This window comes from Rhineura floridana, chromosome 2, assembly GCF_030035675.1.
Source record: "Rhineura floridana isolate rRhiFlo1 chromosome 2, rRhiFlo1.hap2, whole genome shotgun sequence".
NCBI lineage: Eukaryota > Metazoa > Chordata > Lepidosauria > Squamata > Rhineuridae > Rhineura > Rhineura floridana.
This window is the reverse complement of record NC_084481.1, coordinates 11,063,721-11,089,522: the sequence shown is the minus strand read 5'-3', so window position 1 is coordinate 11,089,522 and position 25,802 is coordinate 11,063,721. Positions and strand designations below refer to the sequence as shown.

At 42.0% G+C, this 25,802-nt stretch overlaps 1 protein-coding gene across 3 annotated transcripts in view; it reads left to right on the top strand.

Annotated features, from left to right (window-relative positions):
- The first annotated feature begins 661 nt into the window (after positions 1-661).
- TRAF3IP1 (TRAF3 interacting protein 1) overlaps positions 662-25,802 on the top strand; it is a 48,599-nt gene continuing 23,458 nt past the window's right edge. Inside the window, exons 1-11 of one of the 3 annotated variants that reach the window (XM_061607771.1) lie at positions 662-942; positions 5,320-5,388; positions 5,600-5,761; positions 9,097-9,225; positions 9,322-9,786; positions 12,616-12,693; positions 14,797-14,872; positions 17,557-17,658; positions 18,743-18,844; positions 19,344-19,364; positions 19,708-19,801. In XM_061607771.1, coding sequence (XP_061463755.1) covers positions 820-942; positions 5,320-5,388; positions 5,600-5,761; positions 9,097-9,225; positions 9,322-9,786; positions 12,616-12,693; positions 14,797-14,872; positions 17,557-17,658; positions 18,743-18,844; positions 19,344-19,364; positions 19,708-19,801 — 1,421 coding nt within the window. In that variant the 5' untranslated portion in view covers positions 662-819. The remainder of the gene's footprint in view (positions 943-5,319; positions 5,389-5,599; positions 5,762-9,096; positions 9,226-9,321; positions 9,787-12,615; positions 12,694-14,796; positions 14,873-17,556; positions 17,659-18,742; positions 18,845-19,343; positions 19,365-19,707; positions 19,802-25,802) is intronic. The other 2 variants (XM_061607772.1, XM_061607773.1) reach the window with 2 other exon arrangements.

Here is a 25,802-nt window from a genome sequence, read left to right as displayed (position 1 = left end):
ATGTGAAAGTTGGACAGAGAAAAAATCAGGTAAGAGAAAAATCAACTCATTTCAAATGTGTTGTTGGAGGAGAGCTTTGCGCATACCATGCACTGCCAAAAAGACAAATAATTGGCTGTTAGAACAAATTAAACCAGAACTGTCACTAGAAGCTAAAATGATGAAACTGAGGTTATCATACTTTGGACACATCATGAGAAGACATGATTCACTAGAAAAAAATTATGCTGGGAAAAACAGAAGGAATTAGAAAAAGAGGAAGGCAAAAGAAGGGATGGAAAGATTCCATAAACAAATCAACAGGCCTGAACTTACTAGATCTGTCCATGGCATAAGTCGTAATCAACTTGAAGGAACATGAAAAATGGAAATGGACTGCCTTCGAGTCGATTATAACTTGTGGTGACCATATGAATAGGGTATAGATGCTATTGGGGGTTGCTGATTCATGGGGTCGCTATACGTCGTAATCGACTTGAAAGCACATAAAAACAAAGTGGCTGACATCCAAGATTATGTTGCTTCCCCTCGCCCCCCCCCCTTCGACTCTCTCCCTCCCTCGCTCCTTCTCTCCCTCCCTCGGTCGGTCCCATTTGGGCCGGGCTTTCTGTCGCTGGGGCCTCAAATGGCGCCATCACTGCCACCGCCCAATAGAAGGGCGAGGAGGGCGGAGCCGGATGCGGTGGAACGAGACCACGCCCAGGCGCTGCCTGTTGCTAAGGCCGCGAAGTTGGGTGGCAACGAGAACGGAGGCCAGAGCGCGGGGCGTGCTGGGAGTTGGTCAGGGCCCGGTTTGGTCCTGCTTTGGGGGGTGCAGCCATGCAGGGCTCCGTGGTCCGGCGTACGCAGGAGCTGTTGGGGCGAGTGATCCGGAAACCACCTCTCACGGAGCGCCTTCTCAGCAAGCCCCCCTTCCGCTACCTGCACGACGTGATAGGAGAGGTCAGAAGGGGCTAAAGGGGCGCGAGGGCGAGGGGGCGGCTTGCGTTCTCCAGTTGCCAGGCAACGAGAGGAGGCTGAGGGAGGGAAGTGTGTGTGTGAGGGGGAGAATGGTTATGGCTGCGTGAATTCTCTTTCTCCAGTCCTAGAAGTGTAGGTGCCATCACTTCCTCATCCCCCCACCCAAACTGCCACCCCCAATTCAACCGCTCAGTAGAGTTCCCCACTCTTAAATTAGCCTCTGTACCTGCCCCTTTTAGAGAAAGAAAACGCACTGGTTTGGACCGTAAAGAGATGAGCAGCGTACAGAAACCCAACATGTATAGTCTTTGCTCATTAAAATAATTCACCACATGCTCAGGAGTGAAAAATCCTCTATTCCACATACAAAGTAATCCTTTTCAGTTAGTTGTTAACTAGCAGTAGTAATTTGTTGTTGTTCTGATAGTACCAGCCAGAATTATTCCTGGTCTTGTAGATAGTGTAGTTCTGTATGTAGGGTGGTGTGCTTTGATCTCTCCATGACCTGAAAGAGCTTCACCTATGCTTTTCAGTAGATCAAGTTGCAATTAAAGGGGCTGCTGCATAGGCCAGTATGAAGATAGGCGAGAGTACCTGTATTGAAGGTGGCGAAAGGAGTAAATCTGCCTTAGTCCAGCATCCCCGGAACTTTGAACACCATCTCTTCACTCCACACACACACACCCTTTCCATCTTTTCCGATAGCCTTGTGACACTGAGACTAACAGATTTGTTGTATCAAAAACTTTTTTGGATTAGAGCACACCACAAGCGGTTGGCAAATATGCAGTACAGAGGTAAGGGAGGGGGATGTAAATCTCTGGTTTTGCTTTATGATGAATATATTAATATAATAATAATAATAATAAAATTTTATTTGTTAGTCGCCCATCTGTCCGAGTCAACGGACACTCTGGGCGACGTACAGCAGTTCAAATACAATAAAATAATATACAATCAACAAATCACAACAGCAACATCAATTTATCTAAAACCATCTTTCAATTAATACACCATAAAACTAGTCCACCCCAGAAATCCCATAGGCCTGCCTGAATAGCCAGGTCTTTAAGGCTCGGCAAAAACCCATCAGGGAGGAGGCATGTCGAAGGTCAAAAGGAAGTGAGTTCCAGAGGGTGGGGACCACAATCGAAAATGCCCTCTCTCTGGTCCGCACCAGCCTAGCTGTTTTTACCGGTGGGACCGAGAGAAGGTCTTGTTTGGCGGCATAATTGGTGATACTGGAGGCGTTCCTTCAGATAAACTGGGCCGAAACCGTATAGGGTTTTAAAGGTCAATACCAACACCTTGAATTGGGCCCGGTAAACAACTGGTAACCAGTGTAAATCTACCAACACTGGGGTGATATGATCCTGGCGACGGCTCTGCTTTATCAAGCGTGCCGCCGCATTCTGTACCAGCTGCAATTTCCGGACCGTTTTCAGGGGTAACCCCACGTAGAGCGCATTACAGTAGTCTAAACGAGAGGAGACCAGGGCATGTATCACTCGTGGGAGCAGATGTACAGGAAGGTAGGGTCGCAGCCTCTGTATCAGCTGTAGTTGATACCAAGCTGCCCGGCTCACTGCCGAAACCTGAGCCTCCATGGACAGCTGGGAGTCAAGAATGACCCCTAGGCTGCGAACCTGGTCCTTCAGGGGTAATTTCACCCCATTGAGCACCAAGTTTAAATCTCCCAACCTTCTCTTATCCCCCATGAGTAACACCTCGGTCTTGTCGGGATTTAGCTTCAGTCTGTTCTCTCCCATCCATCCACTTACGGACTCCAGGCACTTGGACAAGGCATTCACAGCCAACTCTGGTGAGGACTTAAATGAGAGGTAGAGCTGAGTGTCATCTGCGTATTGGTGACACTGCAGCCCAAAACTCCTGATGATGGCTCCCAGCGGTTTCATATAGATGTTAAATAGCATGGGGGAGAGGATAGAACCCTGTGGCACTCCGCAGTTGAGAGGCCAAGGGTCTGAAACCTCCTCCCCCAATGCTACCCGTTGTTGCCTACCAGAGAGAGAGGAACGGAACCACCGTAAAACAGTGCCCCCTATTCCCAATCCCTCCAGGCGATTTAAAAGGATACCATGGTCAACTGTATCGAAAGCCGCTGAGAGATCCAGGAGGACGAGGAATGTGTATTCTCCCCTATCCAACGCTCTCCTCATATCATCCACCAGAGCGACCAAGGCTGTTTCAGTTCCGTGTCCAGTCCTGAAGCCCGATTGGAAAGGATCTAAGTAATCTGCTTCATCCAAGTGTGTCTGTAACTGTTTAGCCACCACTCGCTCAATCACCTTGCCCAGGAATGGTAAATTAAAAAGTACAAAACACCACACATTGTCTTAGGGCACCCAGACTAATAAATTTATTGTGCCCTATGTCTTCATTAGCTAGAGCCCACTTCATCAGATATATAAAGTGTTATCCAGTAGCTCACAGATTAAAAGAGAGAAAAATTTCTAAGTAGTGGAGTGAAAAGGCCATGAAATGTGAGAGTCAACAGTAGGTGAATAGCAGATTAAAAACTTATACACCCACTCATGTAGGTCATCACTTTATCCACCATGCTGCTATAAATCTGTTCTTTAAGGTGCCACATGTCTGGTGCAAAAACAAAAGAATGGTCACCCTCTGCAGTTTATTCATGGTTTTAATATGAAAGTACAAGAGTGATGGATAGGTACGAGGATTGTTTGAGGTTAGATATCCTTTTCTGTTTTAAACGAATTTTGTGAGGTGTCACTTAAAAACAAACTGCAGCTTGTTTACAAGGAAGTAGGTAGGGTAAAAATATATAGGCTTGGATCCAGAATTTCCTTGAATGGAACTCTCCTCCTGAGTTGGTCCTCCTAGAAGAAGGGAGGGGGAAGAGACATTTGTTGATTTTCTCCTCTCCTTTGCAGTCCCTTTGCACCGGGAAAAGCTGGTTGTAGAGGGTTGCGGGACCCTGCAGAACTGTGTAGGAGGTGGTGTGGGGAGGGGATTGCCTTTTCCAGCAGGACCTGTGCTGGATCACAGTCTCTTTCGCAAACAGAAGTCAACTTATATTTTGCCGTGTAGATTTCATTGGAAAGATTTAAGCGTGTCTTTAATTCTCATCACAAAATAAATTGGAATATACGTTCTTGACTTTGGTTGGATTGTTGCTCTCCTAAAGATCTCCAAAAAGGCACATACAGTAATCTTAAATATTTATTTAAAATTAATGAATCTCATTTTCTGTTGCTTATTATATAGTTTAACAACTAATTTTTCTTACTGCCTCATCTCCGTCATTTACCGAATTCTGACTTCTCATGGGGTGGGGAGATCTGTCTCCAAATTAGATTTCTTCACCCTGGGTAGTGATTTTCTCAAACATTTTCCTAAGAGAGTAAAATCAGTTGTTAGAAAAAGCTGGCAACTTCTTTGCAGCCATTCTACAGTTACCCATAGAGGAAGGTTTCAAAAATATATGCCATTGTCTATACCTAGAACACTATGCAGGAAGGAGATGCATCTGTCAAATCTTGCACTTCCTTGCAATAGTTAGAGTGATATGAACCATCACATAGAGAATTTTGAAATCTTACATATTACTAGCCAGTAACAACACAGCAACTGACTCATAATATTCCCATGACCCACTGGTGGCTTCTGCTCAACCATTTGAGTAATACATCTAGTCCTGTAGCTTATTAAAGACTGGTTTAGTTACGACTTTACTTTACTTGTCTGAATTACTATGGCAGTGTCTTAAGTACAAGTTGCATTGTAATTGGTAATGAAGAGAATTGTCTTCAAAACTAATTAACACTGAAAAGTTAGTAATTGTTTTGCAAGTAATCTATCATATATTATCTGAACTGAGAGGTATATTACCTTAATTGAGAAAAGTATGCAGAACAGAATTTTCAATTCCATTCAGTCCCATGAGAAGCCCACGTTCCTATCACCTACCCATCCCACCTGCACAGATATATGCCCATGTGCTTATAAAATTGAGGTGTTAAAAGAGTAATTAATTCTGTATAGAGAATAGTCATAACCAAAGAGAAATTTGCTGGGCCGTAGATATGAGCCACGAGCTTTGTCGTAAACAAAACATTTGAATACTACAGAGAGCAGAATTTCTCTGGAGATATCTTGATTATCTCTGCTGTTATCTGAACCTGTACTCTAATAATTGTATGTGCTTTGGCAAACCCTTCCACCCCTGATAGAATTGTTATATATGTGAAGTTGCTTTGAAAAGTGATAAAACTGGAAAATATTACAATCCCTATGAAATTGCATATGTAATCATGGAAATGCAGACAAAATCAAGAAACAGAACATGTTGTGTTTTTTTGTTTGTTTTTAAAGGTAATCAGATCAAGTGGTTTCATGAAAGGACTGTACACAGAAGCAGAGATGAAATCTGATAATGTTAAGGTATGCAAGGCCGTTCATTGTTTAATCTTCTAAAATCAGAGTATCTCATGTGTGCACGAGCGCATCAAAAACACACATTCTGAACTATGCTAAAATGCTGAACTATGCTAAAATGTTAAATAATATGCTTTTATTAAGATTATATGCCAGGAAGACCGCAATTTGTACTGAAATCTGGTGAACATTCTTTAACTATGTCTTACTCTACTAGGATAAAGATGCAAAAATCAGCTTCCTTCAGAAAGCAATTGATGTTGTCATCATGGTAACAGGGGAACCTTTAGCAGTGAAGCCAGCACGTATTGTTGCTGGGCATGAACCTGAAAGAACCAATGAACTACTCCAAGCAATTGCCAAATGCTGTCTTAATAAGGTACAATCTCAACATGTATCTTTAATCCATGGACTTTAATGTTACTAAAGGTTTCCATGCACTCAAGATCTTGATCTCAAGCTGGAGGAAAAGCGGGATGGTGGTGGGGAATTATAGAAGAAAGGCAACTTGGCTGGAAGTTGCAGGGGAAGGGTTACACACGCTTCCAGGGCTGGCATTAATCTGCTGTGGGCCCCTGCTTTCCCCCTCTGTATGTGTGTCCACTTAAATATGCCCGGTCGCACCACCTCTTGTTTCCGTGTCAGCACACTTACTGCCATCACCCAAGATCTTGGTGTGATGGCAGTCATGCGCATGCAGCATGCTGATTTGGTGAAGCAGGAGGTGGCACAACTGGGCATATTTAAGTGAGCACAGGGCTGATGTCGCCTGGGAGAGTGGAGTTCCTGGTCCACAATCCACGTTACTGTCCTGTTGTGACCCACGACTTGATGCTGGTGGGGAACGCGGAGTAGGAGCTCCACCCTCCCAGCCCCAGATGCACCCAACCTAATACTTTTCTCTTGAAATTTATTCTCCCAATGCTTTTGGCTATACAGACACAGCAGCCAGGCATTTGTATAAAAGAGTTGTATAGTAACTTGTCCTCGCATCTGTGGAGTATGCAAGTGGTTCGCTTATGGAATCTGAACTTTGCTTGAAGGGTCAAGGAATATAAGCTTCCATGGATGCCTCTTGACTGAAGTGAAAAGGCAGGGTACAAATACTTTAAATAAATAATAGAATAATAGCACAAAAAATCTAAATTATTGTTAGACACTTTCTGCCAGGTTGGCACTCATGATTCATCACATAGTACAGTAAAATGCAGCTGCGTTTTGAGAGCTTTCTTTTCTTCCCTTCTTTCTTCAGCTTCTATCCCATTCTTTCTTGGTTCACAATCCCAGGATGGGTTGCAACCTAAAACATACACAGCAAAACAGAATCAAAGAAAGAAAACCCAATACAATATAAAAAAGCAGATAAAATTCTTAAAATAATCTTACTTACACTACAACTAATTACAGCTAGCCTTATTTGCATCAACCCTCCACCAAAGGCCTGAACAAAAAGATGTGTCTTCAGCTGGGGCCAACAAAATAAACAGTGTTGGCACCAGCTGTACTTCAGAGGAGAGGGCTTTCCAAAGCCAGGGTTCTACCACAGAGAAGGCCCTATCCTGGGTCACCACACCACATTTCTAATCTGGCTGGTAGCTAGCGTTTTCATGTGTCAGCATTAGCACCTTAAATTAGGCATGGTAGAACAAGGGTGGCTGACCTCTTTCAGGCTGAAGGCCACACTGACCCATGGTCAACCATTAACTGGGGGGAGGATGCTCATGCCAAAGCAGGTGTGGCCAAAGGGTAAAAGTCTATGGCCAGTTTTTGTTTAAACACATTTTGGGGAGTTTAGAGGGGGCACGAAAAAGTTTGGTATCAGAATCAACAGAGCTGCTGAGACAGCTTTTTTTTTTTTTTTTAATCAACTAAATTTCTAGCCCTCCTGGCTAGAAGCAAATGTTGTGAAGTTGTGAAGCAAAATGTGCAGGTATGCTTCTAGGCAATTTATCTGAGATGAGCCAGCGTAGCTGCTTCCAACTTTCAGAACTTTTGGTGACGCAAGTCAGAGCTGTGATAGCGGGTTCTGTAGGAATCCCTGGGGTTCCCTTCCCTTTGGTGCACTTTTCCTGCCTCTGTCTCACTTTCTAGTTCTTATTTTATTTATTTATTTATTTCATTTATACCCCACCTTTCTATCCATAATAGAAACCCAAGGCGGCTTACATATGGTTCCCAGGCAGTCTCCCATCCAGGCACTGACCACACCTGACCCTGCTTAGCTTCAGCAGGATGCTGGCCTCATGTGCCTTCAGACCATAGCCTGGGACCACAGTCCTTGAATCTCTGTAGTTTCCCCTTATTGTTTCTGCCGAAACCAGGACACATCTTTCCTGTGGAGGGTTCTGAAATCAGGCACTCCCTAGAAGTTATTTTCTACAAAAACTACTACTACGCAGTAAGTGTGGGTAGATGTTAAATAATCACATAAATACACCCCAAAAATGGCAAATGTAAAATGTAAAGACTTTGTAAAGAGGCTTAGGTAGGTCTCCTGCTATGCAAGAGCTAAAGATCCTTAAGAATTCACTGTCTCTTTGTCTTTAATGAGACTAACTCCCAGGTCAGTGAGTATAGGATTGCAACCTTGGCTTTGGTTTAGGGTTGGCATTGAGGGGGAAGGAGTGTTCTTTATCTTTAACATCTGTGCTGCAGGTAGAAATTCAACGTTAAGCCTTTTCTAGGATGGAAATACAATTGGAAAAGCTTCACACATTCACATTCTGTTTGTTTATTTATTTATTTATTTTATTGCATTTATATCCCCCCCCCCCAATAGCCGAAGCTCTCTGGGCGGTTTACAACAATTTAAAAAGTAGTATCCTACATATAAGCCATACTCAGATGTCCATGTATCCTTTACAGAACTATTTGATTCTCACACTGAGCGTTAATCATTCTCATCTGTTTTCATACAGCTAAACTGTCAGTGCGTATGGATCCATTGCAATGGCAGGTGCAAAGTGTGCACATCTGATCACTGACATTACATGCTTGTGTGGCCACTTATTTATTTTTGGGCTGTCTAAAAGAAGAACACAAATCTGCATATGACACAAAGTGTATGCAAATTGTATACAAATCTCTGTCGTCTTGTTCCAGTTGGGTTGGTGGGCCTAGTCCACATACAGGGAACCTATAGGAGTGTGCATGTGTGCATGTATGTATTTTTGAGGGCAGCAAAAAACCTTTTGGCATCACAGTGAGGGAACACTTGGTAATTAATCTAACTTTTTTTTTATTGGACAAGCCTTTTTGTCCACAAAAAAACTTTTGGTGTCACAGCAGGGGACCTATAGGAGCATTAGGTTTTGCTCTGCCATACCCCTATTGCAGCCTTTCCCAAACTTTGAGTCCCCAGATGTTATTGGACAACTCCCATCAGCCACAGCCGATATGTCCAGTGGTCAGGAATGATGGGAATTACAGTCAAGCAACATCAGGGGACCCAAAGGCTACCCTATAACACCTTTTGGCACCTTTTGGCTCATCTGCAGCTGGACACCTCCACCGAACCACACTGAGTTCAGTGGAACTTCTTCTCTAGTAAGCATAATTAGGGTTGTTGCCCTAAAAGAATTGTTGTATTCAGTTGAAAGGAATTATTTGTATCCAGATTTTTTTTTTAAGAAAGTGCTGTTGTATATAGAATAGAAATGACAATTGTGAAATAAAATTGTATAGTTCACACTGACTAGTATTTTCTTTTTGTAGCTATCCAGTGATGAAGCTGTTCAAAAGGTCCTTGCTGGTGAGAAAGCTGATACTAAAGCAAAGCCTCCATCTTCTTCTAAATCCCAAAACAGAGAATCTAGAACAGAAGAACATAGGTCCCATAAAGAGGTACTATGAACAAACTTTTGGATAAAAGAACTGTTGCGTGAAAAACTAGAGGGAAGACTGTGTTGCAATTTAATATTTTTATATTTTATTATATAGGGAAAAGGTGACTCTGAAATAAAAGACAGAAACACAATTCAAGACCAAAAGTCCAGAGAAGATTTAAAACAGGAAGAGAGCAAGCTAAAAGAAAGTGACAGACATAAAGATTATGAGAACCGGCACAAAAATTTTGAGAAAGACAATTTTAAAGAAGGTGAAAAACATGAAAGAGAGAAAAATAAGAACAGATCAAGCAAACAGGGAAGAGAGCCAGAGAAAATCAGAGACAAAGAAAAAGGAGATAGGGAAGGAGAAAAAGAGGAGCGCGATAAAGAAAGGGACAGAGAAAGGAAACAGCATGAGGGAGGAAGAGAAAAAGACAAAGAGAGGGTCAGGGACAAAGATAAGGAACATGAGAAGATCAGAGAAAGGGGGAAGGATCGAGGAAAAGACAAACGAAGGGAACGAGCCAAAGAGACAGAGCAGTTGCGACAACAAGGAAAGGAGAAAACAGATAAAAAGGTAAAGAATTTTTTTTAAAAAATTGTGAATTGGCAGTTGGTGGCAATTGTAATTCACAGATTTCTTGAGCAAATCTGTGAGTGTGTTTTGTTTCCTGTGTGTAGAACATGGACTGCTAGTTATGAATATGTTATTGTTGTGCCAGTGGGAGAGATCTAAATCCTGCACTGCACATTCTCTGACCTAAATATTTGTAATAGTTTGATGGAGGTGTTACACAGATGTGATTTGGTTTGACAGTGGCCAGTGCACAGAAAGCTACTGAGAAAAATAAGTGATCACTCTCTCTTTGAAAATGTTAAACGTTAACAGTTTATACAGGTTTGTCTCTAGTACAAATCAGAACACCAGGGTCCCTTATAAGACAGAGCTTGGAAAAAATGTGGTTACCCTTATATTAACAAAGCTAGAGTGGATTTTCAGAAATAAATCATTGGAAAATCTAGGGACATGTTTCATTTGCTAAACTGATTGAGGTAATGTAATGTGATATATAGATTTACCAGTTTGCCAACTCTAATTGTTAAATAATAATAATAATAATAATATGGGAATAGATGTGTTTAACCATGTTGGGGGAATGAAATCCTGTGCTCCCAAAAACCTTTTACAATATTAGCCTAATTTCAAAGTCAGATAAAGTAATGGATGAAGCCATCTTGAATCCACTTAACTTGATTGGATTATTCCCTTAGAATTAAGCACTAAAGCTGCAGTCCTAAACCCACGTATCTGGGAGTAAGCCCCATAGAATTCAGTAGGACTTACTTCTCAGTAGGCGTGGCTAGGACTGCACCATTAGTCTTATTGGCTTCAGTGGGCAAGTTCAGTATGTTGTTAAATCTCTTTCTATGAAATTAATAGTGCTTACCTTTGGTTGGATCATGCTCCAAGTGTTTAGACTTAACTGAGTCTTGCCTTACATAATTAATTTATAATTTGATAATTCTGTGTGTGAGAAGACAGATGTGAAGAAACAAATACAGATATTTGCATCTGAGCTGTGAAGTGAATTGTGGAAAATGTCATTTATTTATTTTAAAGCATTTATAAACTGTTTAATATTCTAAAACTCAATAAAGGTATATAATATAAAATACAAATAATATCATTAAAACCGAAAATACAACCTAAAATCAATAATACAGCATTTAAAAGCCCATAAAAGCAGATAAAACAAACATTCAGGGATTCAAGCACATAAAACGGTCCAGTCTCATGGGTCAGGTGAAGCCTTAGGAAAAAATATAAATGTTTGCAGGATGATTGCTGCTTCGTGTATGGCAGAGGGAAGGGCATGTTATATTATAAGGGCAATAGCAGAAAGGCCCTTTTTCGGGTCACTGACCTAAGATATTTTGTAGGAAGCGGTGCCATGAATATAATTCTCCCAGATGATCTAAGTGATCTTACGGTTCTATACAAGGGCAGGCAATCTTTCAGGTACCCTGGCCCCAAGTTGTTTGGAGCTTTATATGTTAACACAAGGGGCTCCGCCTCACTCATATTGCTCACCGACCCCGCCTACAATCTCACCCCAACCTCTCACCAATCCCTGTACCCTTAGACCTCTCCAACGGTTTTTGCTCCCACCATGCAGGCCAACTTTAACAGGTGGCAGGGCAACCCCTACGTCAATTACATGACATAACTGTAATGTCACATGATTTGAAACCTGTTGAAGTTGGCCCACAGGTGGAAGCAAAAAAGGTTCCCCACCGCTGGTCTAATGAGTTAGTATGTGGGATTTAGACAGAGCTTGGAAAAGTTACTTTTTTGAACTACAACTCCCATCAGCCCCAGCCAGCATGGCCACTGGATTGGGCTGATGGGAGTTGTAGTTCAAAAAAGTAACTTTTCCAAGCCTGGCTAAGCCTCCTCCCCTGCTCTCCTCCTCCTCCCCTTTAGAGCTGGCTAACCCACCTCCCCCAGCTTCCCCTCTGCCCTTTCAGACTGGCCTGTCAGGAATGTGCCTCCACAGCTTGCCTGAACTGCTCCCCACTGTCTCCTCCACTGCTGCTATATAGTTCGCAGTGCCATCTGTCTGTTGGGCTGTGAACTGCAGCGTGACACATTCAGGGCTTAACTTTTATTTATATAGAAAAATACTTTAGAATGTAGCCCACTTGCTGATCAGCAAGTGCAGTTCCCTCAGCACAGGTGTAACCGTCTGCCGCAGCTGCAGGTTCCAGGCCAATTCCAAGGAAAGCTCCACATAAGAGTGCACTATAGTAGTTCAGTTACACCATTATGTCAGTAAAAGCATTCTCAGCATTTAGTCATCAAGGGTTTGTACATAGACTATGCCATACAAATCTGAAATACCTTCAGTTAGTTAATGGCATTGATTATTTGATGCAGACATTGAGAGCAGAATTGCCACGTGCAATATGAATCTATTGCTATAATTTTCCTAGAGAATTCTGATAGGAAACACAATATTGGGGGAGTCTGCAAATAACATTAAACCAAATTATGATTTGTGCAATGTTCAGCTAAAATATGATTTGTGCAGTATGCACTCCCAGAGAATAGATTGCAGCCGGTTTGCTCCTCCAGTCCTGCTGCATTGCTGTGACCTAAGTCATAATTTGGTTTAGTGTGTCGTCTGAATATAGCCTCATGATTTGTCTCACTCCAGACAAACTAAAAACTATAACCATAATTGTGGTAAGCCAAACTATGGCAGAGGTTACAGCAGCAAGAGGACCAGAAGAGAGTAGCAACTGTGATCTCCTCCAAAAGCCCTTATGCCTATTTATTCGACATATGTGCAAACCAGCTGCTTCTGTTGCAAAAGTTCAGTATAAAGCCATTTTCTTTCTCTAGCCTACAGGATCTGAGGAGAATGTAACTAAAAAATCAGTGGAAAGATCTATAAAAGAGAAAGCTGAACCAGATAAAGAAGTAAGTAATCAAATGTACACATTTTGCACAGTGATTTAGATACCTCATTGTTATACTCTCCATACAAGTGAAAATAGGACAGACTGCAATTTGAAACTATTAAAGCCTCATAAAAAGTGATTCAGCTTAGTAAAATAGCAGAAATTGATTCATATATAACATGGCATTCCATGAACAAGCCTTGTGTTCATTTATTTATAGCATTTTACCTGCCTAAAAAGGCTTCTAGAGCAACTTACAGATCAGAGTCCCTCCTGTTAGGCTTATAATCTAAAAGATACAACACCAAAGCAAAAAGGGAGGAAAAGGAAAAAAGCAAACTCAGGCACCAGTTCTTAACTTACAGAGCTCTTGCAACCACCACCTGAGATGGGAGCTGCTCAGGGAGAGTAGGAGTGAAAAGTAACTGCTCTCTCAGCAGAATCAGTGGAGAGGTTCTGCTTGCCATCTCTGCTATAGTTTGATGGAATAGCTACTGCTGGATGGCAATTGATGGAGAGCCAAAGGTAGCTGGAAGGACATGCTTCTTCCTATCTTCTCTCTTCACACAGACTTTTTAAAATCAGATGTGTAAAACGTGATTTTTCCTCAGGTAGCATGCCATCACGTGGGTCATAGCGCCATCTAGCGTCCAAAGGCAAGAATGTACTGAAGTCAAGACCTTGGGGCAGGCAAGCCCCTCCCACTCCAGTTCATTCTTGCCTTCGTCCAAGGCTGTTCATATCTATCTCCGTAGCGTAAGGCTTTCGTGTAGAAATTAGTATTCAGTGTGTGTGTTTGTAAAGTGTGTGTGTGAGAGAGAGTGCGTAGGGACTGGGGATTTTGTTGCCCTCCAGCACTTGCTGAGTTTTTTCTTTTTCCTTCCAGCCTTTTGGCTATCCCCTCCCTCCCTTCCTCCCTCTTATAGGTTTTGCGGGGTGGTTTTCAGTTATTTTTTCTCCCCCCTCTTCCCTGGCCTCAGCAGGGTTGGCTGCCATACCCGGCCTTGCAGTCCCTGCTTGGCAGCGGCACCACCTCCTCTCCTTCAGGCGGCAGCTACTGTCTTGCGGTCTGCTTCACACGGCACCGCTTCAAAGAGACTTTGCAGTAAAAAATGGGAGAGGCGGGCAGGAGGAATCCAGACACAAGGGACAGACGAGAAATAAGGCTGTGTAACTATTTGTAAGGAGTATTCCTAATGGTCTTCCTGACGGTAAATGATTCAAACTATGAGCCGAGAAAATTGTATTATAAAGAAATAATGATTTAAGGTTTTTACTATTACATTACTGGTTAAAGGTATACAAATCTCATGCTTGTGACTTTTTTATGTAATACTGGCATTTTACTTCTGAAAAATTGTACCTATTTTTTACTATGCCAAAATTGGGCTATGCATAATCTGCGAGGTTTATGGGCTTAAGTGAAAGTTGCCATGCAAATGGAATATCACATGAGCTACGACTTGTGTTTGTTTTGGTGTACAATTAAGGAGATGGGTAGAGAAGGAGTTCTAGAGAAATTCCTCTCCCTGTGCTTCTACTAAGGTGACCAAAGAAGGAAAGGCTGCTGTACCTTTAATAGTTGTGTAGAAGAGGAAATTTCATCTCCTTATATGGTAAGCTGTACCTGCCAAAACTCCCTCTTTTACACAACTGCTAGAGATACAGTTGCCTTGTCCTCCTTTGCCTCTGACCATCTTACTTGTACAGTATGTCCCTCCTTCTATGAGCCCTCCCTTTTCTTCTTCCTCTATGGAAAAGGGTGTCCCCTCACCACCTCCTTCCTTACTGATAGGAAGGAGGAGTTGCACTGAATCTCTGCTCTGACCACAGTGTTCACACCAGTGCTCAAATTAGAGAGGGAAAGAAAAGGAGAGAACTTTATGGGGTCCACAAGCTCCAACTCCCCCTGCCCCCAAGTAATAGCTGAGGGAGCTGTCACAAAAAGTGAAGCAGCCAGGCCCCTTCAGCCCTTTTGTAATGGGAGCACAAACCTGAGATAGTTCATCATATTGCCTGTTGGTTACTACTGCACATTAGGGCAAGGGGGGGGACACTAATATACTAAAAATTGTACCTAGATCCCCCCCCAATTATTGCTTGCTTTATATATCTTTTCAAGAGTGAAAACTCAGCAAGATTACCAAGGCAACATTCAACAAAGGGACCAAGACAACGAGCCAAACCTGGTGGTGAAGGTAGCTAAAACGTTTGGAGCGCTTATTAGTCTGTGGCCACTTAAGGCATAAAGTAAACCACGGCTTCCTGCTGCATGAATGAGTTTCGCCCTGTAACATGTGCTTCCTCCTCCTTCCTTCTCTTTTGTGTGTGAAGGAAAAGTGAGTACAAAGGAGATGTAGAGACATGCTTTTAGCCCCACCACAGCCATTATGCTGCTCTTGCCAGCTGCTTCTAAGATCAGCTGTAACTTCTGCAGCAGAGAACTCTGCTTGGGAAGCTTTCCATGGAAGGTCAGGGTTCTTCACTGCATGGGAAATCTCCACAGAAATTTATTCTATAATTATGAAACTTGACAATAAGATAGAAGCATTTATGAAGAAATGGGAGAAAGATATTCAACAAGAAATAAACTTGACAGAATGCACATGGATTTGGGCAAAAGTACCTTTTCAATTAATATCAATTTAAAGGAAAATTTCTATAAAGTCCAATACCAATAGTATTTCACCCCATACAGGCTCTCAAATATATATCCTATAGCACTGAGTCAGTGTTGGAGATGTGGTAACAATCGAGCAGATTGTCTGCATCTATTTTGTAGAGAGCCAGTGTGGTGTAGTAGTTGACGTGTTGGACTACGACCTGGAATAACAGGGTTCGAATCCTCACACAGCCATGAAGCTCACTGTGTGACCTTGGGCCAGTCACAGCCTCAGAGGAAGGCAATGGTAAACCCCCTCTGAATATTTCTTACCATGAAAACCCTATTCATAGGTCGCCATAAGTCGAAATCGACGTGAAGGCAGTCCATTTTTTTCCCCATTTTGGAGCTGATACAAGTGTACAAGTATATTCCTACAAGTATATTGGACTAATGTGTGTAATATAATTCTAGATATGACTGGAGACTCTTTATACTCTTTATAAAATAACCCTAAAGAACTATTGTTAAATTTTTTGGATGGTATAGTTCCAGAATTCAATTTAGAAATTATTGTAAATCTGTTGACAGTAACAATTGTTAAGGTATGGAAAAAGAAAGACGCTCCATTAATCTTGGATTCATTTAATAAAGTCTGGGAGATAATATTAATGATAAAATTAACATACCTTAGAAGAGAAAAAAAATGGGCAAATAAATAGATTTGTAGAACAGTGGTGTTTATTATGTTTTGGACAACAAGATCCAAGATCATACTTATCCATATTCTTTGTATACATTATTATAAAAGGGAAAAGAAAATAATATGAAAAAGGGAAATAATATATCTTTATTTATAAAAATCTATTTTTTCTCTCTCTTTTAAAATGCACATAAATCTGTATAGCTTTTCCCTTCCTCCTGTTTCAGTTATTACTATGCTATGGAAAATTAAGTTTATTCTGTTAATAAATCTTATATTATTAAAATAAAAAAGAAAAGATTCCCCATTGCAGAAGTGCAGCGAACTCGTGCAGCATAACTAAGAGGGTGGAGCTAAAAGCAGAGCTCTGCAGCCTCTTTGTTGTCACTTTCCCTCTTCACATAAGTGATGACTGAGAAGAGGGCTGTTGCTGCAATTTTCTGTCATTGTGTTGCTCACAGAGATGATGCCATCTTTTCTCTTGGTGTCAACAGTGGCAGGCCCTACCATTTCTGAAGGTGCCTCTCTTGATGTCTCAGGCAAGCTGGCTATGTGTCTAGGATCACCCCATCTTTTTGGATGTTCGTACTGTCATAGGTTATTCCATTTCTAAGCAGCATGGGGGTATGCATTGTTCACTGTGGAGAGGGCAGGGGTAACCACCACTGGCCATTTTTTGTTTTTATACTTATTGTAAGTCACTCAGAGAACTTTCTCTTACGGGGCAGCATACAAGTGCCATTAATAATAAATAAATGACATGGAAAATGGGAAGAACAAGTTCTAGAGTAAGCATTTGTAGATATAAGAAGTAACTAATAAATGTAAACAGCATTTTTCCACTGTTACTTTGGCCCCTAGCACCTTTTGTAATGGGCTTTCAGTTTTCATTCCAATGAGAGCAGAACTGTTCTCAAAAACTTGTAAGAATAGAAACATTGATTTTTCATTAGAATTAGGGCAGCCCCTAAAGCACTGCGTGGCAATTGACACCTCATCATGGTTGAGCGATACCTGGAGCATGGAGGTGTAGAAGATGGGTACTGTTGGGGTACCTTTGACCCCACACATCAGCAGAGGATTAAACTAAGGTTAGTGAGAAGAAGCAGGATCAAGCTATAGTTTCAGATCCCGGCTTCTTCTCAAACCATGATTAAAACAAACTATGGCCCTCAAGTTCGTACATCAAAGGGAAATTAAGTTTAAAATAAAAAGTGGAAATTTTCTGTCTTTTTTTTCCCTAGCAAGTGAAAAAGAATAGGGAAGTAGGGAGCCTACTCATTCACATTTGAGGAAACTATGGTTTCCCATTATGTTTGTATCAGACCTATGCATACGTTAGCGTTCCTAAGGTTATATTGCTAGCCCACTGTGGTGCTAATGTAGCAGGAGAAATCTGTCAGTGTACAGGTTTGGTAGCTTGAAGAAGTAAGAAGAAGCTGTGTGAAAAAACAGCTAGAGAACATTGTGTTGAAGAGCTTGATGAAGTATCTGCATAATGCCACCAATTCTAAACATGCTTAAATGGTTTTTAATAGTATATAGTACACATCTCTCTGTCAATTCTTTTATGTCAGGACGAAAGGAAACTAGTAAAAGTGTATCTAGTGGTGCAATTCAAAGAACAGCTAGCATATTTAAAGAGAAAGTTGAGCCAGTTATTACAGCACAAGAGCCAGGTAAGAAAAAGCAAGGCTTCCTTGCTTCATGTTTGAGTGCTACTTAGCAGCTGAATATTTAAAAGCACTACAATTACATCTTAATTGTCATTGCCCTTGTATCAAATCAACATACAATGTTTTGATGAAATGTTTTTGAATCAAAGAGAGCTGATATAGTTTAGTGACTAGCAGACTAAGCTATAAATCAGAAAATCCCCAGTTCAAATCTTGCATCCATTTAGATCTCACTGGATCTCCTTCAGATTCAGCAATATAGGATGATAATGGTGACCCTACAATGTTGTTGGACAGTACTACATGATAAGCCCCTAGGCTCTAGAACTCCCTCCCTAGGGAGCAAGAATGGCCTCCTCTGTGCAGTCCTTCCGCCAACAGCTAAAGACTTTTTTCTTCTGGCAGGCCTTTGGAACGGAAGGCTTTAAGGGTAGTGACTGAAGAGGATGCTGTATGTGATTGTTTTACTTGTATGCTCCTAAACTGGGTTGCAGTATTTTAAGTGTATATCTAATTGGTTTTAACATCTTAATAGTTTAATCCTGTTTTAATGCTGATTTTATATGTTTATATGTTTTATATTTTTCTAGGTTCTTAATGATATGTACTTATTTTTATCTGGAAACCGCCTTGAGTTCCAGTTTGGAAAAAGGGTGGGGTATTATTATTATTATTATTATTATTAATAATAATAATAATAATAAAAGTATTATTATTAATCCTTAATGACAAGTACTGCCAATATGTTTAAGGCAGGAGTTTGCCAACCTTGGAGTTAGAGATTCCCAAAATGCAAGAGTCTTCCATTGCAGAGACATGACTGCTAGGTGGAAAATTGGCCAGCTCCTTTCCTGAATATACCTCCCCCAATTCCCTATCAGCCTAGAATCTTGAACTTTAGTTCTCGGGTTCCCAGGACCTTTGGCAACCATGTTTGAGAGAGCTTTGAATGGATGAAAGGTGAACATAGTACATGAAAACTTGTATCTGTCTTGAACAATGACTTAAAGTTATATCTAGTGCAGCACTTTGTTCTGTTGTCCCTACAACTAGCTTAATGGCTTCCTACTACAAACTTTTATGCTAGGAATAATGGGAGCTAATAGCATTGCAGCTAAACTTGCAGATGAAACATCGGCAACTGTTTTACATGGAAAAGCTGAATCAGAAATTATGGTAAAACCAAGAGGTAAGCAAAACAAGAGGCGCTTGTTCAGGACTCTCTTTGGAAGGTACCTTTAATTAATGTGATTAAATTTTAGTTAGTTATTGTTTGTTCACATCTTACAGCTCACAATTCAGATGTTATATACCCATGTTAAAAAAACCTTCCACTTTAATGCCTTCTAGGATTCAAAAGTCAGTATTTGTAATTAATGGCTTGCTGTCTGGAGTGATAAAGAGACATGTATTTTTCCCTCCTAGGGTCAAGATATGGCATCCTGGGACAAATGGAGGGAAACATGTAGTGTTGGTGCATGTTTGCGTTTTCCCACTCTACTCCCAAGATTCTGCATCCTGACCTCAGAGAAAATGACCTTGTATCTTTTCAGCAGCTTTGTGGCAGTGAGCCAGTAATCGGCAAGGGTGTTTCCTGTCCCTGTCCTGCATGCAAACAGTGGGATGTCTAATCCAATTTAAAATTACTCCTAGGTGTTAAAAATAATCACTATGTGTTTATGTTACAGGTGAATCATCCAGTGATGCAGGTAAAATTAACATTGAATTTTAACAGAAACCACATGCTAGCATGATTTTAGAGTATTTTAACTACAGTAAAATGGAATATAAAAACAGGTTGTCTTGTTTTCACATTGGTAGATTGATATAAATCTAATGTTAATTTTTTTTACATTAGAATATAATAAATGTCATAAAAAGCAGTAAAGGAGAAAGAAATTACCAATTGACTTTGGTTTCATATACAATACTAAATTTATCTCTGTAGCATAATAAAGCATATATGTGTAGTGGGAGAGGAAGTTCTGCATATTTCAGTAGGATTATGAAAGAAACATTACCAGCATGTAACAGAACTGTTTTATTTAATAGAAGGAGATGTTATGAACACTGCTGCTCCTGAAAAAATAGTTGTTTCTGAGAATAGTGAAATTACTAATGAACTTCCTCCTCACATCACCCAAAGGTAAGTCTGTGTATCTTTCATTTCATTAAATGTATATGGGCTGTATTACTCAGGCTGAACATTTGGGGTGAAATCCAGCTTAATTTAAGTTATGCCACTTATTTCAGTTAGAAAGATTTGAACATCCTGAATTCATCCATTTACGCCAGTGGTGTCTGTAAAGTGCTTAAATTGACTGGATTGTGCCCCATGAATTAAAAACTGAAAATAGTTTTATGACACATTAGATAGTAAATTGACCATAGCTTGAGCATTTGTTAGATGCCATGATGTAAACCATGATTTGCTAATTGGAAACTACGCTAAGATTCACAGGGTTCTTTTACCTCCCTCCAGAATAATTTTCTCCTTACCTTGTTGACATTAAACATGTATTAGAGTTGTATGTGCAGAAATGTTTATTGTTAATCAGGTTCCCTTGTAAAGCACCATTTGAAACCATGGTTTGTACATTGGGATCCTTGGAGACACACATTCCCTCTCCAGAGCAAATTTCCATTACCTTGTCTTGTTGGCCCTAATCATGCTTTTAGAAAGATATACACATGTCACTAACCATAGGTTACTCCTAAATTGGTTCTCTTGCAACTACAGTTTAAAATTCAAAACACTTCAAACCACGGTTTTCAAGGAGTCAGCATAACATCTGCACTGGCCTACAGTACAGTAGGGCCCCGCTCATACGGCGGGTTCCATTCCGGACTGCCGCTGTAAAGCGAAATCCGCTGTAAAGCGGAACGCGTTGACTAACATTGACAAAAATGGTGCCCAACTCCCACAAAATGCCGTAAAACCGGAACAAGCGCTGTAGGAGTGGGGCCTTTCTGCAATTGACAACTGCTGTATCAGTGGAACGCTGTAAAGCGGAGCACTGCAAAGCAGGGCCCTACTGTATTGCTGAAATATAGATTACTTCTAAGTGTATTGTTTTCTTTATAGTACTTTCTATAATATACATTACAGCTGAATAGAATCTAAATTACAACTACTAAGGCTGCAATCCAATACGTACTTACGTGGGGTAAGCTCCATTGAACCCAATGCAGCTTACTTCTGAGTAGACATGTATTGGATTGCAGCCTAAGAGTAAAATTAACTGTAGTACATACATTTTAGATTAAAAGCTTTTAAACTCTTTACTCCTTCTTAGATGCAATCCAAATTAAAAGGTCATCTTCCCCAAAGCAGCATTACCTTCTGGCATGACATCCTCTGCTGTAATGAATAGGAAAACCTTTCCTGCATATGAGCTCCTATGTCCAAATCAGTACATACCCAGAGCTCTGTATCAGAAGTAATTCGAAAAACATAGCTGTTATCATGAACATCATTTTAGAAGCCTAAACTGTAACAAGCTTTCCTGTTGAATATAAGAAGATCCTGCTGGATCAGGCCAATAGTCCATCTAGTCCAGCATCCTGTTCTTGCGGTGCCCAGCCAAATGCCGATGAAAAGCCCAAAAGCAGGATCCAAGTGCAGATTGCACTCTTCCCATACTCTTCCTCCTCTACCAGTGGCTAGTAGCCATTGATAGCTTTATTCTCCATGGATTTGTCTAATCCTCTTTTAAAGACGCAAAGGTCCCAAGTCAAGTCACAACAATATACATAATTAAAAAACAGTTAAAAACAACCTAAACAACATCACAGAAAATAGGGTGAGTCCTAAAAAAATGTACATTTCAGGTGTCAAAGGCCAGGGTAAAGAGGTGTGTATTCAGCATTCGCCAAAAGTTGTACAATGAAGTTGCCAGTTGCCCCTCTGTGGGAAGTTGCCTCTCCCAGACCATCACCACCTGAATTTCCAAGTGTGGCAGAACTACCAAAAGGGCCCCCTCTGCTGATCTCAACACCAGAGAGGGTCTGTAGGGAAGGAGGCCGTGTTTCAGATATTTGGAACCTAAGATGTTTAGGCTTTAAACACTAATGTGGGCACCTTGAACTGGGCCTGGAAACGAACTGACACCAATGCAGCTGTTTTAAAACAGGGGTTAAATGAGTTTTAAAGGGAACCCTAGCCAGGAATCTGGCTGCTACATTTTGGACCAGCTGATGTTTCCAAGTTATCTTCAAGGGCAGCTCCGTGTAGAGTGCATTGCAACAATCCAGTCTGAAAGTTACCAGAGCATGGAGCACTGTGGCCAAGTCTTCTCTGTCCAAAAGGGGCCGAAGCTGGCAAACAAGCTGAAGCTGGGAAAAGGTACTCCTAGCCACTGAGGCCACCTGAATCTCCAATGACAGTGTTGAAACAAGGAGTACCTCCAGGCTGAGGATCTGCTCCTTCAAGGAAAGAGCAATCATTAGAATCATAGAGTCATAGAGTTGGAAGGAGCCTTGTAGGCCATCGAGTCCAACCCCCTGCTCACAGCAGGAAATCCACAGCTAGAGCATCTCCTGCAGATAGCTGTCCAGCCTCTGCTTGAAGACATCCAGCGAAGGGGATCCCACCACCTCCCTAGGCAGTCGGTTCCATTGCCGGACTGCCCTTACTGTCAAGAAGTTCCTTCTAATGTCCAGTCTGAATCTACGCTCCTGCAACTTAAAACCATTAGACCTAGTCCTACCCTCTGGGGCAGCAGAGAACAAATCTGTACCCTCCTCTATGTGACAGCCCTTCAGGTACTTAAAGAGTGCAATCATGTCACCCCTCAGCCTTCTCTTCACCAGACTGAACATGCCAAGTTCCTTCAACCTTTCCTTATAAGACTTGTTCTCCATACCGGCTATCATCCTCGTTGCCCTCTTCTGAACCCGCTCTAACTTGTCTATATCTTTCTTAAAATGAGGTGCCCAGAACTGAACGCAGTATTCCAGATGAGGCCTGACGAATGCAGAATATAGTGGGACTATTACTTCCCTCGACCTGGAAACTATAGCTCTGTTTATGCATCCCAAAACCGCGTTTGCCTTTTTTGCCGCAGCATCACACTGCTGGGTCATGTTCAACTTGCGATCCACTACAATTCCAAGGTCCTTCTCACACGCACTACTGCTAAGCCAGGTATTTCCCATCCTGTACCCGTGCATTTTGTTTTTGTGGCCTAAATGCAGAATCTTGCATTTGTCTTTATTGAATGTCATTTTATTAATTTCAGCCCAATTTCCTAGTCTATCCAGGTCCCTTTGGATTTTATTCCTGTCTTCCATTGTGTTAGCTATCCCTCCCAGTTTCGTATCATCCGCAAACTTCATAAGGCTTCCCTCCACCCCGTCATCTAAGTCATTGATAAAAATGTTGAAGGGTATCGGCCCCAGGACAGAACCCTGTGGCACTCCACTCAAGACCTCCTTCCAGTCCAAAGCAGAGCCACCGACGACCACTCTTTGAGTACGGTTTTCCAACCAGTTGTGAATCCACCTGACAGTATTTCCATCTAGTCCGCATTTGACCAGTTTGCTAATCAAAAGGTCATGGGGGACTTTGTCAAACGCTTTGCTGAAATCTAGATAGATGACATCTACAGCATTTCCACCATCTACTAAGCTAGTGACCCGATCAAAAAAAGAGATGAGATTAGTTTGACAGGATTTTTTCTTGACAAACCCATGCTGGCTCCTACTAATCACAGCATTGTCATCTAGATAGTTGCCAATGGACTCTTTTATTATCTGTTCTAATATCTTTCCCGGTATTGAAGTCAGACTGACCGGCCTGTAATTCCCCGGATCTTCTTTTTTACCCTTTTTAAAGAGCGGGACGACGTTTGCCCATCTCCAATCCTCCGGCACCTGTCCCGTTCTCCAGGATTTCTCAAAGATGATGGCAAGAGGTTCCGAGAGTACATCAGCAAGTTCCTTCAATACTCTGGGATGCAGTTCATCAGGCCCTGGAGATCTGAACTCATTTAGGTTAACTAGGTGTTTCCTGACTATCTCCTTATCAATCTTCGCAATCCCGACCCCTTACTAAGATTGCTACCGATGCAAGGTTGCACACTGTTCCCTTTTTGGGAGAAAACGGAGGCAAAATAGGCGTTGAGCAGTTCTGTCTTTTCCTTGTTATCTGTCAACATTTTGCCATCCTCATTGAGCAGCAGTCGAACATATCTGAAAAACCCCTTTTTGTTGTTCCTCGCTTCCCTTGCCAGCCTCAGCTCATTCTGGGTTTTAGCTTTCCTTACGCTATTCCTGCAAGCCCAAGCCGCTCGTCGGTACTCTTCCTTGGTGATGCGTCCTTCCTTCCATTCTTTATACATGTTCTTTTTTATTTTTACCTCCTCCAACAGTCTTCCGTGTAGCCACATTGGCTTTTTCCGATGTCTTCCGTTTTTCTTCCTCTTTGGAATTGTTTGCGATTGCGCTTTTTGTAATACGTTCTTCATGAACTCCCACACTTCTTGGGCTCCTTTTTTCTTTAGTCTATCTAGCCACGGGATCCTACCCATCATTTCCCTGAGCTTGCTAAAATTGGCTTTCCTGAAATCCAAGGTCCATATTTGACTATATTCTTCTTTGGCTTTCCCCAGAATCATGAATTCCAGCATTACGTGGTCACTTTCCCCCAAGGTACCAACCACTTTAATTCCCGTGACCAATTCGTCCCTGTTAGTTAAGATCAGGTCCAGGATTGCCGATCCCCTTGTTCCTTCTTCTACTTTTTGAAAGAGGAAATTATCAGCAAGGCCCATCAGGAATTTGTTGGAGGCTTTGTGCTTCACAGAGTTTGTCTCCCAGCAGATATCCGGGTAGTTGAAGTCCCCCATCACTACTACTTCTTGCCTCCTTGAGATTTCAGAGATTTGTTTGAGAAAGGCCCCATCCAGAACAGGCCTTCTTCCCACCTCCTGGACATGAGAACTCTGGACACATAACACCTCTGTCTTTTCAGGATTCAGCCTTAATTTATTGGCCCGCATAGTGCATCACTGCCTCCAAGCACTGGTTCAACACCTCAACTGCCTCTTCTGATTAAGGTGGAACAGAGAGGTAGATTTGGGTGTCAGCTGCATATTGATGGCACCTCACTCCAAATCTCCTGATGACAGCTTGCAGTGGCTTCATATAGATGCTTAATAGGACAGGGGACAAGATGGAACCCTGCGGAACACCACAGAATAATTCCCATGGTGCTGAATAGTAGCCTCCCATAACTACTTTTTGAAAGTGACTCTGGAGGTATGAGCGGAACTACTGAAGCACAGTGCCCCCAGTCCCCACCTCCTCAAGACATTGCAGAAGGATCCTTTGGTCAACAGTATCAAAAGGCGCGGAGTGAAGGAGAACGAGCAGGGTCGCATTCCCCCTATCTCTCCCAACAAATGTAATCAACCAGGGTGACCAAGGCAGTTTCAGTGCCATGGCCAGGCCTGAAGCCAGACTGGAATGGATCCAAGTAATCAGCTTCCTCCAAGCATGCTTGAAGCTGGACTGCCACCACCTTCTCAAGCAATTTGCTGGAACGGGATATTTGCCACTGGGCGATAGTTGTTTAACACTTTTGGGTCCAGGGTGGTCTTCTTAAGGAGGAGATGAACCATGGTCCCTCTCCTCCAGCGAAGCATTAATCACTCTCTGGACCCATCTAATCAGTCCCCTATGGCTAGTTCTCAGCAGCCAGCATGAGCAAGACTCAAGGAGGCAGGTGGTGCTCCGCACTTCTTCAAGCAGCTTGTCCATATCCTCAGGCCACAACAATTGGAACTGATCCAATATAGATCAGAACAGACAGTGCTCTGGATGCCTTCGTTGAACTTGCTGTGTGGCATCCAACTGTCTGAATCTGATCGGTTTTGTCCCTAAAGTGCCTTGCAAAGTTGTTATATCAGGCCTCTGAGGGTGTCAGAGCAACGCTTTTTTGGACAGATGACAAAAGCCCATTCACCACTCAGAAAAGCTCTGCCAGCCAGCTACTTGCGGGCACAATGGTGGCAGAGAAGTAGGCTTTCTTAGCCGCCACCACTGCCACATGATAGGCATGATAGTGCAGCCTTACGAGTGTTCAGTCATGGGCAGACCAAGATTTGTGCCACCTGCACTCCAGCTGCCGACCCTCCTGTTTCAGT